The sequence below is a fragment of the Monodon monoceros genome, unplaced genomic scaffold (assembly GCF_005190385.1).
Source record: "Monodon monoceros isolate NGI ecotype Baffin Bay Population unplaced genomic scaffold, NGI_Narwhal_1 Super_Scaffold_20, whole genome shotgun sequence".
In the NCBI taxonomy this organism is placed as follows: Eukaryota; Metazoa; Chordata; class Mammalia; order Artiodactyla; family Monodontidae; genus Monodon; species Monodon monoceros.
Window position 1 is genome coordinate 84,780,895 of NW_021703777.1, and position 14,875 is coordinate 84,795,769.

At 38.0% G+C, this 14,875-nt stretch overlaps 1 protein-coding gene across 2 annotated transcripts in view; it reads right to left on the minus strand.

The window, feature by feature from the left end:
* Positions 1-2,712: 2,712 nt before the first annotated feature.
* The window catches only part of RBPJ (recombination signal binding protein for immunoglobulin kappa J region), a 116,021-nt gene continuing 103,858 nt past the window's right edge, over positions 2,713-14,875 (minus strand). Inside the window, exons 6-11 of one of the 2 annotated variants that reach the window (XM_029234651.1) lie at positions 13,613-13,750; positions 13,344-13,456; positions 7,233-7,373; positions 6,012-6,167; positions 5,518-5,621; positions 2,713-5,357 (exon numbers count right to left, since the gene is read on the minus strand). In XM_029234651.1, the coding sequence (XP_029090484.1) occupies positions 5,042-5,357; positions 5,518-5,621; positions 6,012-6,167; positions 7,233-7,373; positions 13,344-13,456; positions 13,613-13,750 (968 nt within the window). In that variant the 3' untranslated portion in view covers positions 2,713-5,041. The remainder of the gene's footprint in view (positions 5,358-5,517; positions 5,622-6,011; positions 6,168-7,232; positions 7,374-13,343; positions 13,457-13,612; positions 13,751-14,875) is intronic. The other variant, XM_029234652.1, reaches the window with a different exon arrangement.

Genomic DNA, 14,875 nt, shown 5'->3' on the forward strand with positions numbered 1-14,875 from the left:
ACGAAGCACCTCATTTGTACTTTACATACATCAACTTAATTTGTCGTCCTCATTGCTGTCTAGCGCTAAACTAGGGTTTTTCAGGGTTTTTTGTACTGTATCTTTCTAGATTTTTGTTTAAGGAGAGGACTTGCTTCTGTGATCCCTCACCACTAGCACCTGATGCAGCTTGCCCTCTGCATGTTTTTAACTGGCAACCATCTACGGGTTCAAGGACAAAAAATATACACATATATATACTTAATGGACCTTTCATTAGGTTGCTTAGAAAGTGATCATATACTATTTATAACAAGGGGTAGAAACATATTATTCCCATCTAAATTCTAAACCAAGAAGCTATTACCCAATCTATACGTAGACTGGGAGTTTGGAACTGACATGCACACACAGCTATATTTAAAATAGATAACTAACAAAGACCTACTGTAAAATAAATAAATAAATTGTTTTTTTTTTAAAAAGAAGCTATTACCAATCCTAGCCATTAAAGCCTCACAACTCAAATTCCAACTATATTGTTTCTAAATTATTTAACAATCACTATTTTTAGATGTATTTAGCAAAAATCCTGATACCTTTGCTTATATTTTTTTCTTTTGGGGGAGATCAGATAAATGAACTTGTTATGACTGAAAAAATACGTAACAACTTCCCCCCTTTACTTTCTGTTTCCCTATTAAACAAAGTACGCTTTCTCTCCAACGAGGAGCTCCCACCAAAAAGGAAAAAACATTCTATGTTCTTTCATACACCAAACCAAATGACAACCTTACACTGGAAAAGCAAGCTACTGTTAAATAATGCTCTCCAATCTTGTTGAGATTAGCTCGAAAAGTTCCTGAATTGGGAGACAGCCCTTGAATGGCGAAGCCCATTTCCCCGTGAAGAAGAAAGAACCACCCCCCCCGCAAAAAAAACTTTCTCTTTTTAAAGCACTGTGTAGTTTAAAACATTAAAAAAAAAAAAATCAGCACAGCCATCACTTTGATGTGATGTAGATTAGATAGCAAGGTAAGACTGTAAATATACCAACTGTAATATGGAATTTAATTTTATCTTTATGAAGTATTCTGAAATCAAAGACGACATGCATCAGGCACATCCAACAGAAGACTTTTACAATGGTTTACATTTCCTTTTTATTTATTTCTTGAAACTGCCCATATTGCAGGTTTCTCATGGATGAAATATGGAACTGAGCAGATTCTTTTTTCTACAAAATTATGGTATAAACTTGCTCAATTTTCTATCTTATTGCTAATAAACCTTACAGGTGCACAGTTTGTAAAATAAACCCCTTAAGGACTGAATGCATAGAGCATGCTGCAAGGTACAAGAAATAAGCTAAAAATGAGCATATAAACCTACATCTGGACCAACACAGTACTGAATGCTGGCAAACATTTATCACAACACATGGAAAAATTAATAAAAGGAAATACAGTTCAGTCCTGAAAGGGTTAAATAGAAACCCTAATATATTATTGTTTCTAACCATCATCCCACATTACAGTGCTTGAAAACAAAGTCGAAAGTCTGGCACAGAAAATTACACACATTTGTTCAGTACTCATCAGAAACACAGCTGCTTTTGAAATCAAAAATAAGTAACTTGGTTAATAATTGAATAACATTTTGTTTCAAAAAGGAACACCCCCTCCCACCCCCTGCATGGATTATCTGGTTAAACATGACTAGTTAGTTTAGTTCTTAAAACCTGTGTTGGAAATTGAGGGCACAGATGGTACTCGTTTCATTAAAAAAAAAAACAAAAACAAAAACCCCCCCCAAAACAAAAAACTAACCAGTTACAATGGCAAATAAGTCTGTGCAGTACGAGTGACAAATATTTCACTAATTAATATATATATGAGGATGCCTTTAGTTGCCACAGTTTAAGAAAAGTCAGCAGCAGGGTAAATTTTATACTAGTGTTCAACTCTGAAATCATTTAAAATAAAAAGGGCATTTTATATTTAAAGCCTTTAGCTTGCCATCCCAATCTACGTGATCAAATTCAACAGAACTAATAAAAACATATTGGATAACAGACTCAGCTTCTATGCATATTTTCAGAAACTGCATAGAATCATAAGAGCATAGGCTACACTTCTAATACAGAATTAAAAAAAAAAAAACCTTGAATGTACTATACTTTAACTGAAGTGGTTACCATTCTGAGAGTCTTTATAAGGGAAAATGACCAGCATCTCTAACAATGCCACCATTGGAGGAGGGGCCGTGTTCTACCATAACCAGAGGACAAGGCTCCTGAAAATTAAACACTGAAAATAATTCACAAAAAAATTTTAATCAGCTGATAAAAGAACTACTAGTAAACAATAAGCCACAACAGACAAATCATTTCAGTCTTTAGTTTGTGGTATGTAGAATGTCATAAAATAGTGGGGGGGAGAATGCCTGTATAAGCATATTCTTGGACTTTTCAAAAAAAAAAAGAGGAAAAGGGTTTACAGTCTAATATTTCAATTATCTTATTAAAATAAACAAAGAGCCAAAATTAGATATAGTTAAACAGTAAAAAAGCAAAAGTTAATTTTAGTAAAGCCATAAACTTGAAAAAATTATTTTGAGTTGCAATGCTGGGTAGGAATAGTTTGTTCTTCAAAAGCATCTCATCTATTATCAGTTAATTTAATATAATTTGGTAACTAAATACCAAACCTGGGAAGTGGAGGAAACTTGTGGCCCATTCAAAGTAAGGCAGCACTGAAAACATTTCGGTGCTCTGAACAAAAAGCACTGTGTAAAGACTACTTCCAGACTCAACAGAGAGAAGAATAAATACTACTCAGAAACAAGCAAGTTTGCAAGAAAAAGCCAGTAAACAGTTAAAACAAAGAAAGATAAGGCCACAATGAATTCTGCCCTTGGTCACTGAAACAGATTTAAAGTGTGAGGCAGGATTAGCTTACAAGAGAAGCTAGTGACGGGAGCAGACTTAAAGAGAGAAAGGCTATATATAGTATAATGCAGCCTGTGAGTAATTAAAAAGGCTTGCAGTAAAGAGAAGACCACAATAACTTTTATTTAACCACTAACATGTTTTACAAATGACTTCCCCCTTGAAAACTGAGGAAAAAGTGATGTAAAGATGTTAGGAATTGTATTTACAATGGCAGAGTCTGAGCAGAAGAATGAGTAATGAAGATATCAAAGCTGGGGGTGGAGGGGAGTGGGGGGAAGCTACTAACAATGATGTTTTAAAAAGTCTACTGACGGAAACTTTTCAAAATAGCCCAGGACACCAGAAAGACAATTTCTGTATGGAAACTGCAGGAAGTTAGTTTTGCATTCTTAAGGTACTTGTGGCTCCTGTTTTATGGGACAGTAAAAGCTTACCACAATCTAGAGGTAGTTTTTACTCAAAGAAAGATGACTGTATTACTAGACCATGTCCTGTAACATCACACACATAGTTCCTGTAGAAAACGTAGCCCAATGAGTCTGCTGCAATTTCTAAGACACCGAACATAGGCGTGCCCAAAGTGCAGGAACAAACCCAATGTGAAACTGGGGAGCCCAGCACACACAGCCAGCACACAACCCTGAATGCAGCCAAATCTTAACTGAATGGAAAAGAAATGCTTTCCGAGTAGGAGACATTTGTGAAGATGCTCAGTACTGGGGAAGAGAAAACAAAAAAAGGCAGGGAGAGAAATGGAAAGATAAAGTACATTTGCATTTTTATAATCTTACAGCTATCTGTTCCTAAAGTACTGTCTTCCAGCTATTTTAGTTGGTCATCTAGTAAAAGCATCTTGTTTCAAGGTTACAATGATATTTTGGCCTAGGCTACCCCCCACAAAAGAAAGTAAGTAAAAACATGCTTTTGCTGAGATTTTCCTCATTATACAATAAGGGCACCATCTACCAACTGGTAGCAAATACTTCTGATGATATTTTTTTGTCATATGCCAACAAGGCAGAAAAACACCCTGCTGAATGAAATCACTGGGAATATTCTAGCTTCAAAATAAAATGTTTAACTTACACATAATACAAGTTATGTACAAGATTAGGAGGAGGGAAAACCTGAACAAATCCTGGACCGCACAGATACATTTCTGCACAGGAAAAAGGAAGGGAACACTGTAAAAACCAACATGTTCCACGCCATTAACTCATTAATGACTAAATGGCCACATTTAATTCCAGGTAAATGTTAGAACCTCTTGGATTACAACTATAAATACATTTTTTTAAAAAAAAGGAACACAGAAATAACTATCAACGGTGTCTGAGAATAGAGACTAAGTCAACGTACGTTGCATGTATTGCAGGCAAGGCAGAGGCATTTTTTTTAAAGCTTTTGCACAGACTTCAAATAATCTTAAAAGAAATATGCAGGCCTTTACAAGATTTGAATTGCTGAAATCAAAACACCTTCCACTCATGAAAAGTCATAAGACTTCAGCTTTTAAAGAAAATAATAAAATAAAAAGAACAGTTCCAGCCTTAGACCAAAAAGACCTGGAGGAGTATGGTAATTAGATTAAACAAGCATGGTCAGGCTTGGAACCTGAATGTACTTAAGAGCAAAAGCTCAAAGGGGGTGGGGAGGAGAACAACCTATTTGGTAACAAAGGTGTACTATATATACTGTGATATAAAAAAGGTATGGTGAAAATGTACCTTTTACTAAAGCTTATACAAGTTCCTTGGTCCATAAAAACTATGTTAGATTTTCGTCTTCTAGTTTGATTACCTTTTACTCCAGCCACATCTCTATTTCTTGCCCATTTAAACAAAACCAAACAAAAACCAACCAAACAAAAATAACAGCCGAAAAAAATCAATTTCCAAAAGTTTGCACATTTTGATGTTTTTTTGTTTGTTTTACTGTGGCTTCTGCACTTCAAATCAGCACTTGCAGGTAATGGGGTTTTTGAATAGTATCACCGGGTACGAAAAGTTTTCCCAAGAAACCACAAAAGATTGTTCATTTTTTTCTTTCTTTTTTTGTCAACATTTTGCCGCACTCAAGTCAGTGTAAGTCCTAGCAAAAAGACGGTAGTTAGGACACAACTGTTGCTGTAGATGACGTGACATTGGTTGAATTTGTGCTGACATTTGTGTAACTCCCCTCGCTGTTTGTGTTTGACTCATTAGGGGGCACTTGGCTAGAGTTGGCTCGAAGGATTGCTCCCGCCGCGCTGCAATGTGGCCGTGGCCCCGGTTCTGGGGTGTAGGTAAAGGTAAGGCTGGTGGAATAAATGATTCCATCATTACGGACCAAAGTTACTGGAACCTGGACTGGCTGCCGGACCCATCTCCAACCTTCTCGGAATGCAGAAATGTCTGGGACAACACAGAGCATACTCTCTCCACATCTGAGGAGGAAATAGAAATCACTTAAAAGCACAGAAAATTTTAGAACTGAAACTTAAAACAAGGTTGCTTAAATACAGGACAACCAATATCAGGAAAGAGTCTCATGAACCCACACCCCCATCAAAAACTCTACATGATATAAAAAATTATATTAAGTACCTGTACATAGTTTCAGCTTCTACATCCCCAAACCACACTCGTAAATTTGGAGTGAAATTCTGTCCTGTAAGTTCAAGCATTGCTACGTCCCCACCGCCATTCAACTGCAATTCACAGAAAATCAGAACAATGTTGAGAAAACTTTTCATTTTTCATTAAAGTACAGTTTCTCATTCGACTATCATGTGCAAAAAAATGGATAAATAAAATGCTTCTTTTAAATGACATGATTATAAAGACAAAGTGAACTAAAAATATTGCAAGCTAATATACAAACTGATTTACATTTAAATTTTCTTGCATAAAATTATGTTCCTCTCATTTTCTTTTTTTAAAAAATCAACAAATGATGTGTAACAAAACCTCCAAAAAAAAAAAAAACTCCAAATCACAAGATTTGGAGAAAAATCAAATTTATTGTGAAATAAAATTATGCCATGTCATAGCTGAGATCAGTTGCAAAGAGCTAAAGGTCAACTTGTAAGTGGTCTCACCTGAAGACTTTCTACAACAGGCACCGGTGTGACTGGGGCAAGGACAGGGCCCATCCCCTCGTAAAATGTATACTCTGCCTTATCCGTACTAATGATTGTCCAGGAAGCGCCATCATTTATCATCTCTTTATTTGGTTCTTTTGGGCATGGAGTGGCCTTATGAAAAAATTGGTTAGAAATTGAGTTTTATATACACTGCAGTATAAGACACTTTAACAAAGTAACACTCATAGACTGGCATTAACATGAAGAGAATTTAGTACAAATTTATAAACTTCCCAAGCACGATGCTTCGCCAATCCCTAAACAAACAGAATATTAACATGGAAACCTCACATATGGCAGGTTTTATTTTAATACAAAATATTTCAGTGACATACTAAAAACTAATAATACCTTCAGAATAACCATTTAAGTAAGAGTATACCAGTACCTGTATAATTTCTTTAATAAAAGATCAGTATCTGTGATGTAAATAGCTGTTTAAAACTCTTTAGGGATCCCTGAGAGAGAGAGAATGGGAGCCCCCTCCTGCTCAGAGAACAGCTAGAAACTTACGTACTTTCAGCGGGAAAGAACCGAGATATTGACTGACAATCCCCTACCCCTATCTCGAAACACCTAGGTCAGACCATCAGTGCTGGGTTGAGGAGACTGGCTGTGTGTGCATCTCTCTGGAAAGTCTCCAGATGTTCAGAAATGAGTTTCATGTGAAAGTATAACTATTCTATTAAGTCATCTGTTCATGTCATAAATGTCCTCATGAAAGCCTTCTGAGTAAATACAGTTAAAAATTAGCTTTTGAAATGTGTCATCATTACTATCTTAGAAGACCCCAATATAAATCTGATGAGAATTATGAACGCTCCTCCAAAATAGGCATGTATCATATACAATGTTGTCTGCACATAATTTCAGGTGATTTACTGAATACCCAACATCTAGTTTTGGATAATCTGAGGGGCTCTCTGTTCCTCAGAACTAGATGTTAACTGCTTCTCTTAGAACATTTTCATAGTTTTGAGTTCTTCCTTGATGTAGGATGACTGCTATATCCGAGGAACATGTGGGCTAAGGACCCTTGAACTTGAGATAAATATCTGAACACACAGCTTCATGTATTTGGATACAATTAACATTAAGCGAGAGTTTCATGTTTCTAAATGCTGCTAACCTAATAGTTTGCACATTTTAGATTTTACCAGTAATTTAAAAACATACCTGAAACTGAATTATTCTTTCTTGAGAAAGGCACAAGTACATTCTTTCTGTATCCTTAAGGTAAAATGCACATTTATGGAGCTGTGACACAGGATCATCTGCATCCAGTAATGCGGTCTGCTTATCAACTTTCCTAATTATCTGTATTTCAACAATTAAAAAAGAAAAGATCATCACATATGGAGTTTTCATTTCGTACACTGTCAAGAGTACACAGAAAGAATCTGCTATATAATAATACACCACAGGTATTTGTAACATACCTACATACACAAAAGAATTTACAAACAATAAAGCTAGGTATAAGAATACTTTTAGATTGCAAGCATGTTAAGAATGTAGAGATGTTACCTTTTTCCTTGAACTCCTAAAAAAATAGGGCAGACTGGCACCTGTTTTCTTATCAGTGGTTTTCAAACTTTAATGTCCATACAAATCATCTGGGGTTCCTGTTAAACACACATCTGTTCTGATCCCACAGATCACATACGGGGCCTGATATTCTGCATTCTAGCAAATTTCCAGCTGATGTTAATCCTGACCTTTCCAATAATATACAACGACAAATATTCCAACATCAAAGGGGAAATTATCTCTAAAGGCCACTATGGGTGTGCTAGTCGGTACCTAAGTCCAGTATCATACTTATATGTTGTTTTAATTTTAACCTAAAAGAGGTTATCATTTTGCAGATTAGGAAACAGGCTCAGAGGTCAGGTTAAGTTCCTCAAAATCACTTGGTTAGTAGCTCAGGGACCAGAATATGATTCCAAGGCAGGCTGCCTGTCCAGCCTGAACTCTTTCCATTACACACTATGACCTTATAATCCAAATATTCCACAAAACACATATGGATATCTGAAAGATAATCCTATCAAACCTTAGACGTTACTTATCACATGGAAGGTAATCACTAAGTGTTTGAGGACTATGAAAATCACTCCCAACAGCATACAAACATGTTAGAACTATTTCTCATCTAAAATCAGAAGAAACCCCTTCCTTGACTACACATCCCTGTCCTTCCCTCTCACCACCCTGTTTCTCTGCTCTCCTTTACATCAAAACTCCTCTTCCTCACCACCCCAACTCCTGAAATCTCTCCAGCCTTTTGTCTCAAAATTGCTCTTGGTGAGGCCACTAAGGACTTCAAGACAGTTGAATCCCATAAGCACTTCTCTGTCCTCATCTTATTAGCTTTCTCAGAGGCATCCGACCCACACATTCTTCCTTCGGGGATACACCTGCTCTAACCAGCCTTTAGTCTCCACAGCCGAGTCCCCAAATCTCTTCTCCTCTATCCATACTCTATACTTTCTATACTATTTAGAAGTTGGCAACTCCTAAATTTGTATTTCCGGCCATAGCCTTTCTCAGGCACTCGACGTGTATATTTAACTACCTATTCAACAGTTACACTGAAAATGTCTATTAATAGGCATCTCAATTTAATCAAAAACAGAATTTTTTATTTCTTCCTAAATGTGATCCTCCCTCAACTCATAGCTCGATAAATGACACCACGTTCACTCAATCCTAAAACTGTGGAGTCATCCTTGACTCCTTGCTTTCTCTTATACCCAAGCTGTCAACAAATTGTTAGGTCTACCTTCAAACAAATCGGTCACCTCTCATCACCTTTCCAGTACCATCCTAGTCTAAGGTACCATCATCAACTTCTTGCCCGAATTTTGACAAAAGCCCAACCACCTTTCTCTTTGTTTCCACAGCTATGTCCCTATGCTCTCTTATCCACAAAGCAGCCAGAATTATTCTTCCAAACATAAACCAACCATCATTCCCTGTTTAAAACTCTCCAGTGGGGACTTCCCTGGTGGCGCAGTGGTTAAGAAGCCGCCTGCCAACGCAGAGGACACGGGTTTGATCCCTGGCCCAGGAAGATGCCACATGCCACAAGCAACTAAGCCCGTGTGCCACAACTACTGAGCCTGGGCTCTATAGCCCACAAGCCACAACTACTGAGCCCGTGCACTGCAACTACTGAAGCCCACACGCTCTAGGGCCTGTGTACCTCAACTACTGAGCCTGCGTGCCGCAACTACTGAAGCCCACGCACCTAGAGCCTGCGCTCCACAACAAGAGAAGCCACCGCAACGAGAAGCCCGTGCACCACAATGAAGAGTAGCCCCCACTCGCTACAACTAGAGAAAAGCCCGCGCACAGCAATGAAGACCCAATGCAGCCAAACCCCCCCCCCCCAACACACAAAACCCTCCAGTGGCCTCCTATCTTACACAGATAACATAAAGTCCGTAGTGTAGATAGAGAGAGGGACTTGACAAGATGTTGCCCATGGCTAACCTTGCAGAATCATGTCCTGGCACTTCCCCCCTGCACCCCGACTTGGCTCTAGCTACAATGGCTTCCTTGCTAGTCCTCACACATTCCTGTCTTAAGTTCTTTTTGCCCTCATTCTGTCAGCCTGAAATGCTCCTCACCCAGTTTCTGCTTTCCCAACTTCATTCTGGTCTCTGTTCAAATAGCCCCACTTCAAAAAGACTTCTCTGACCACTCTAAGCACTCCCATTTCCCTATCCCTTTATCCTGTTTTAATGTCTTATCACTTACATTAACCTTTTAATACATTATATGGGTATTTCTTTAGCTGGTTTTTGTTGACATCCCTTCCAAAATGTAAGCTCCGGGCTTCCCGGGTGGCGCAGTGGTTAAGAATACGCCTGCCAATGCAGGGGACACAGGTTCGAACCCTGGTCCGGGAAGATCCCGCATGCCGCGGAGCAACTAAGCCTGTGCAACTACTGAGCCTGTGCTCTAGAGCCCACAAGCCACAACTACTGAAGCCCACGTGCCTCACGTGCCTAGAGCCTGTGCTCTGCCACAAGAGAAGCCACCGTGACGAGAAGCCTGCTTGCCTCAACTAGAGAAAGCCCACACGTAGCAACAAAGACCCAATGTGGCCAAAAATAAATAATAAAATAGAATAAATTAATTTAAAAAAAATGTAAGCTCCAAAAGGAAAGAAAGTCTACCTTGTTCACCAATGTATCTCCAGCATCTAGACAGTTCCTGGCCCATGGGTTCAGGGCTATTTGTAGAATGCACGTATGCATGTAGGACTGTAATACTTTGCTCCACAATGAACATCCTTAACAGTAGCTACTCACAAGATATTGTGAGGACTAAATGAATCAATATATGTAAAAGTGCTCAGAACAGTGCTATTAATATTATGCAATATTATTGGGTTTTTATTACTTGATTCACACCGGACATATTCCAAGATGATTTTTCTTTACTTAAACCACAGCTATTAAAAATCCCAATCTTTTAAAGTCAACATTCTTCATATTTACACATTTTTAGCTCTGCAGTTTATTAGTCAGAATATTTGTCATTCTACTCACATCACCACTAATTTTTGAGTTTAAAGGGAGACACTACACTTTTAGCAATTACAGCTTCTAAGATATTCTGTGAGACTAATTAAACTCAAGCAAAATGTTTCCATTCAATGCTAGTCTTAAAGGTGTATTTAAATTTAATGATGTTTGGATTTTAGGGAAATAAGTGAATTTTGAATGATGTAAGTTTAAAGCTTACTGTAAGTCTACCACACTCAACTATGACTTCACCACGTAAGAGTCAACATTTGCCTATGACACTGTCATTTCTGTAATCCACTGTTTCTCCACTACCTAGTAATAATAAGCATATTGAGAACATGGGCCATGTTTGGTTCAATTTTATTTCCCATAATAGTTCTCTGGACATAGACACTGCTGAATGACCTAGTCTCACCAATAAAGAAACCAAATATGTCCCCTACTATTTGGTATCAAACTTGCTGTGATCATCTCTAATTATTAAGAATAGGAAAGAAATCTGAGAAACCAGATAGTACGAATGTTCTAACAAGCTACGTGTGAGGAATTCTACATTCATAAAACACCAGATGTTACTCCAACCAGCTCTCTCTCTTCTACGCTGGCTTTGTAGGTTACTGGTACAGTATTTTCCATATTTCTGAGGTAAACAGGATACAGCTCTTAAGGACAGAAAACATATCTTATTCATATTCCTAGACTATACCTGGTAAATGCCCAGGCTGAATTCATGTCGCTAATTAGTTTACCTAACAGATTTTAGATGTCCCAAACCTCTGGGGCATCTGACAGCCTTGAGGAAGTGGGATAAATACTAACCAGTGTTTCTTGTTAGTTGGCTAGACCTACATAGACTATGCCTGTTTTTAAAGTATCCTAAAAACCAGGATTTCTCATTAGAACATTCATCCCATTGAAACTTGGTCTTGGAGGGAGAGTGTTTTCCAAGCAAAGATCTCCAATAAGGCTAATATTCTAGGAAGCATAGCATGCAATGTTCAGATATTAAGACAGTGTCATCCTTCTTGAAAGCACATGAAAGCCCCCTCTGAAAAACGTGCATTTGTTGAAAACTGCACGTAAGTGGAGGTATAGGAGGGCATGAAGTAGTGCAGACCATATAAAGCCTAGCTATGTCTCTGAGGAATCTAATTCCTCAGTCACACAATCTCTAGAAAGAGGTATTTATCGGTACATTGTTAACGATGGTACTGCAACTTTTCCTAAGGCATTCTCTGGATCAGGTTTTTTATTGCAACATTTTTATAATCAGAGCCCCATACTTTTATATGTTGAAAATATTCAATTAAAGATGATGTTCAAGGGGCTTCCCTGGTGGCGCAGTGGTTGAGAATCCGCCTGCCAATGCAGGGGACACGGTCCGGAAAGATTCCACATGCCGCAAAGCAACTAAACCCGTGCGCCACAACTACTGAGCCTGTGCTCTACAGCCCGTGAGCCACAACTACTGAGCCCGTGTGCTGCAACTACTGAAGCCCGTGTGCCTAGAGCCCATGCTCCACGACAAGAGAAGCCACTGCAATGAGAAGCCCGCTCACTGCAACAAAGAGTAGCTCCCGCTCACCGCAACTAGAGAAAGCCCACGTGCAGCAGCGAAGACCCAACACAGCCAAAAATAAATAAATAAATTTATTAAAAAACAAAAAAAAAGATGACCTTCAAGCAAGGCAGACCGGTACTTTACATGAAACTAAGTGAAAACACTATTTTAAGATTTGAGTCTGTCTTCTAAGTGGCCCATATATAAGCTGTTGCTGATCAGAGGCAAAGGCCTCTGAATAGTGATTCTATAGTACAAGCATTTAATGCCAAAGCAAATAAACATTATCCTTGGAATACAGTGACACATAATGAATGAAAAGAGAAGAACCTGAGTAAATGTTGATTCAGCTTGTTTTTTGGTGTGTCTTTCTTTCTAATTTATGCACCCTTCTTTCCCTACCTTTCCCCTTTTTATAATTTGCCTCAGGTTCAAGGTTTTGTAAATTTATATTACTATGTTTCACATATTTTGGCTTATGAAGTTGAAATGGGAAATAAAATCACCTTGTACAACCATGACACAGAAAAATATAAAACAAAAACAATAATATGATGCATTTACTTAGTTATAGATCAACCCAGCTCCTGCTGAAATAGTCCCAGAAAATATCAGCCAATGAAATACTTCATCAAAGAGATACAAAGCATATTCAGGCAAGTAATACTAAAAGTTCTTCCATTCACTTAACCCCCTCCCCCAACCTGACCTTGAATCAAACTTACTCATAAACCCCCTCCATCTTTAATATAACTAAATTGTGTTCTGCTTCAGAAAAGGAGGGGGAAGATGACAAAGGGTATATGAGGGGCTTTTGCTTCATTCTGCTAAGAAAAGCAGTTTTTTACAGTTTTAAAAAGCCCCAAACACTATGCCTCTCTACCAGAGTAAGAAACACCAATTTTATTTAATTTTTAAATCCATCTTCCTTTGGGAGAATAAAATAATAAAAATTATGCTTATATTTTTAAAGAAATTTGAAATTCTATGCTTTTGAAAACTTGGTCCTGTGTTGGGATGAAGCAGGTACCACAAAGAATGAATAATGTATCTACATTAGTTAAGAAAATAAATCCTAATGTAACTTTATAGTGCCCTCTATTGAACATATCCAGATATACAACCAAAAAGGGAAAAGGCCACCAACATTTATTAGAAACAGTCATGAAATCATTAAGGCCATACCAATCTTGGGAGTGCCATGCCAGTAACTGAACACACAAGTTTGACTGTTTGTCCATAATGGATGTATCCATCGCGGACTGTGAATTCTTCTCCTTCTGATTCATCGTCATCCACTGCAGTGCAATGGAAACAGATCAAATTATCATCTTTTAGAACTTATTAATCTGCTTATAAAAATGACAAAACTTAATATATCTGTATGTCTTATTAGTAAAAAGAATTTAACAATTTCACACGAAAAAAAATCAAATGCATATTTTTATACTCACAGAGATGAATGTAAAATGCTCCCCACTGCTGAGAACTGGCATGGAAATTACCTCCTTCTACATGCAAGTATCTGGTACTAACTGTCTGGGATCGAAGTCGATTAAACAGAGCCACCTTTGTTCCTGAGGCAATGCATACTGCAAAGAAAACACAGCTCCTATTTATGTGAGTGGGGTTTGGGGGCGGGGCAACAGTGAAGAGCAAGAAGGGACCAGTACCCGGTGAATCAGGACTATGCATTACTATCATTTAATAATTAGTGGATTCTGCTAACAATTTTTTTAACCCTCTAAGAAAATACAGATGATACCCCCAAAAATCAAGGTAACTCTTTATCAATAATGTCAAGCTAAAGATATATAATATGTCCATAAAAATCTTTTTTTTTTTTTTTTTTGCAGTACGTGGGCCTCTCACTGCTGTGGCCTCTCCCGTTGCGGAGCACAGGCTCCGGACGCGCAGGCTCAGCGGCCATGGCTCACGGGCCTAGCCGCTCTGCGGCATGTGGGATCTTCCCAGACCGGGGCACGAACCCGTGTCCCCTGCATCGGCAGGCGGACTCTCAACCACTGTGCCACCAGGGAAGCTCCATAAAAATCTTTTTAAAATGAGAGTTACACAGTATGTTTAATGCGGTGCTGTTTTTTAAAAGGAAGTTACTTTTAAAATAATAAGTGTCCAACAGTAGGAAACTGATTAAATAAATTATAATATCATTCACCTATTTGAATAATGTGTATTTAAATGCATTGGTAAGAAAATATCTCCCTGATATATCACTGAATGGAAAGCACACTCTTTATACTGTGGTTTCATTAGGTAAACATATACATTTTTATGTGACAGCATGTGTCTCCGTGTGCTCACATCTATTTCTGTGGAATACATTCATAGAGAGGGGTGTGGAAGGATGTTTACCAAAGTTGATGGCAACTGCCTCTGGATACTGTGATTTTAGAGATTTTGCTTCCTTCTAAATACCTTATAGTATAGCATTGCATGAAATTTCTTGAAAAAACAACCACATCTATGTAAGCAAGAAAATACTCTGAAAATGAAATATGTTCTCTGCCATCAAGTAACTTAGAGTCAATAGAAATATAAAATTAAAGAGGTAATCCTGTAATTTGAATTGGAAACAGCCTAAATACATGAAATTATACCTCCTGATGCAAGAACACTACATCGCTGTGAAGTAGGCTTGCCCTCCAGTAACAAACAACAAAAAAGAACCAAAGAACCACCACCTTAAATCTGATCAA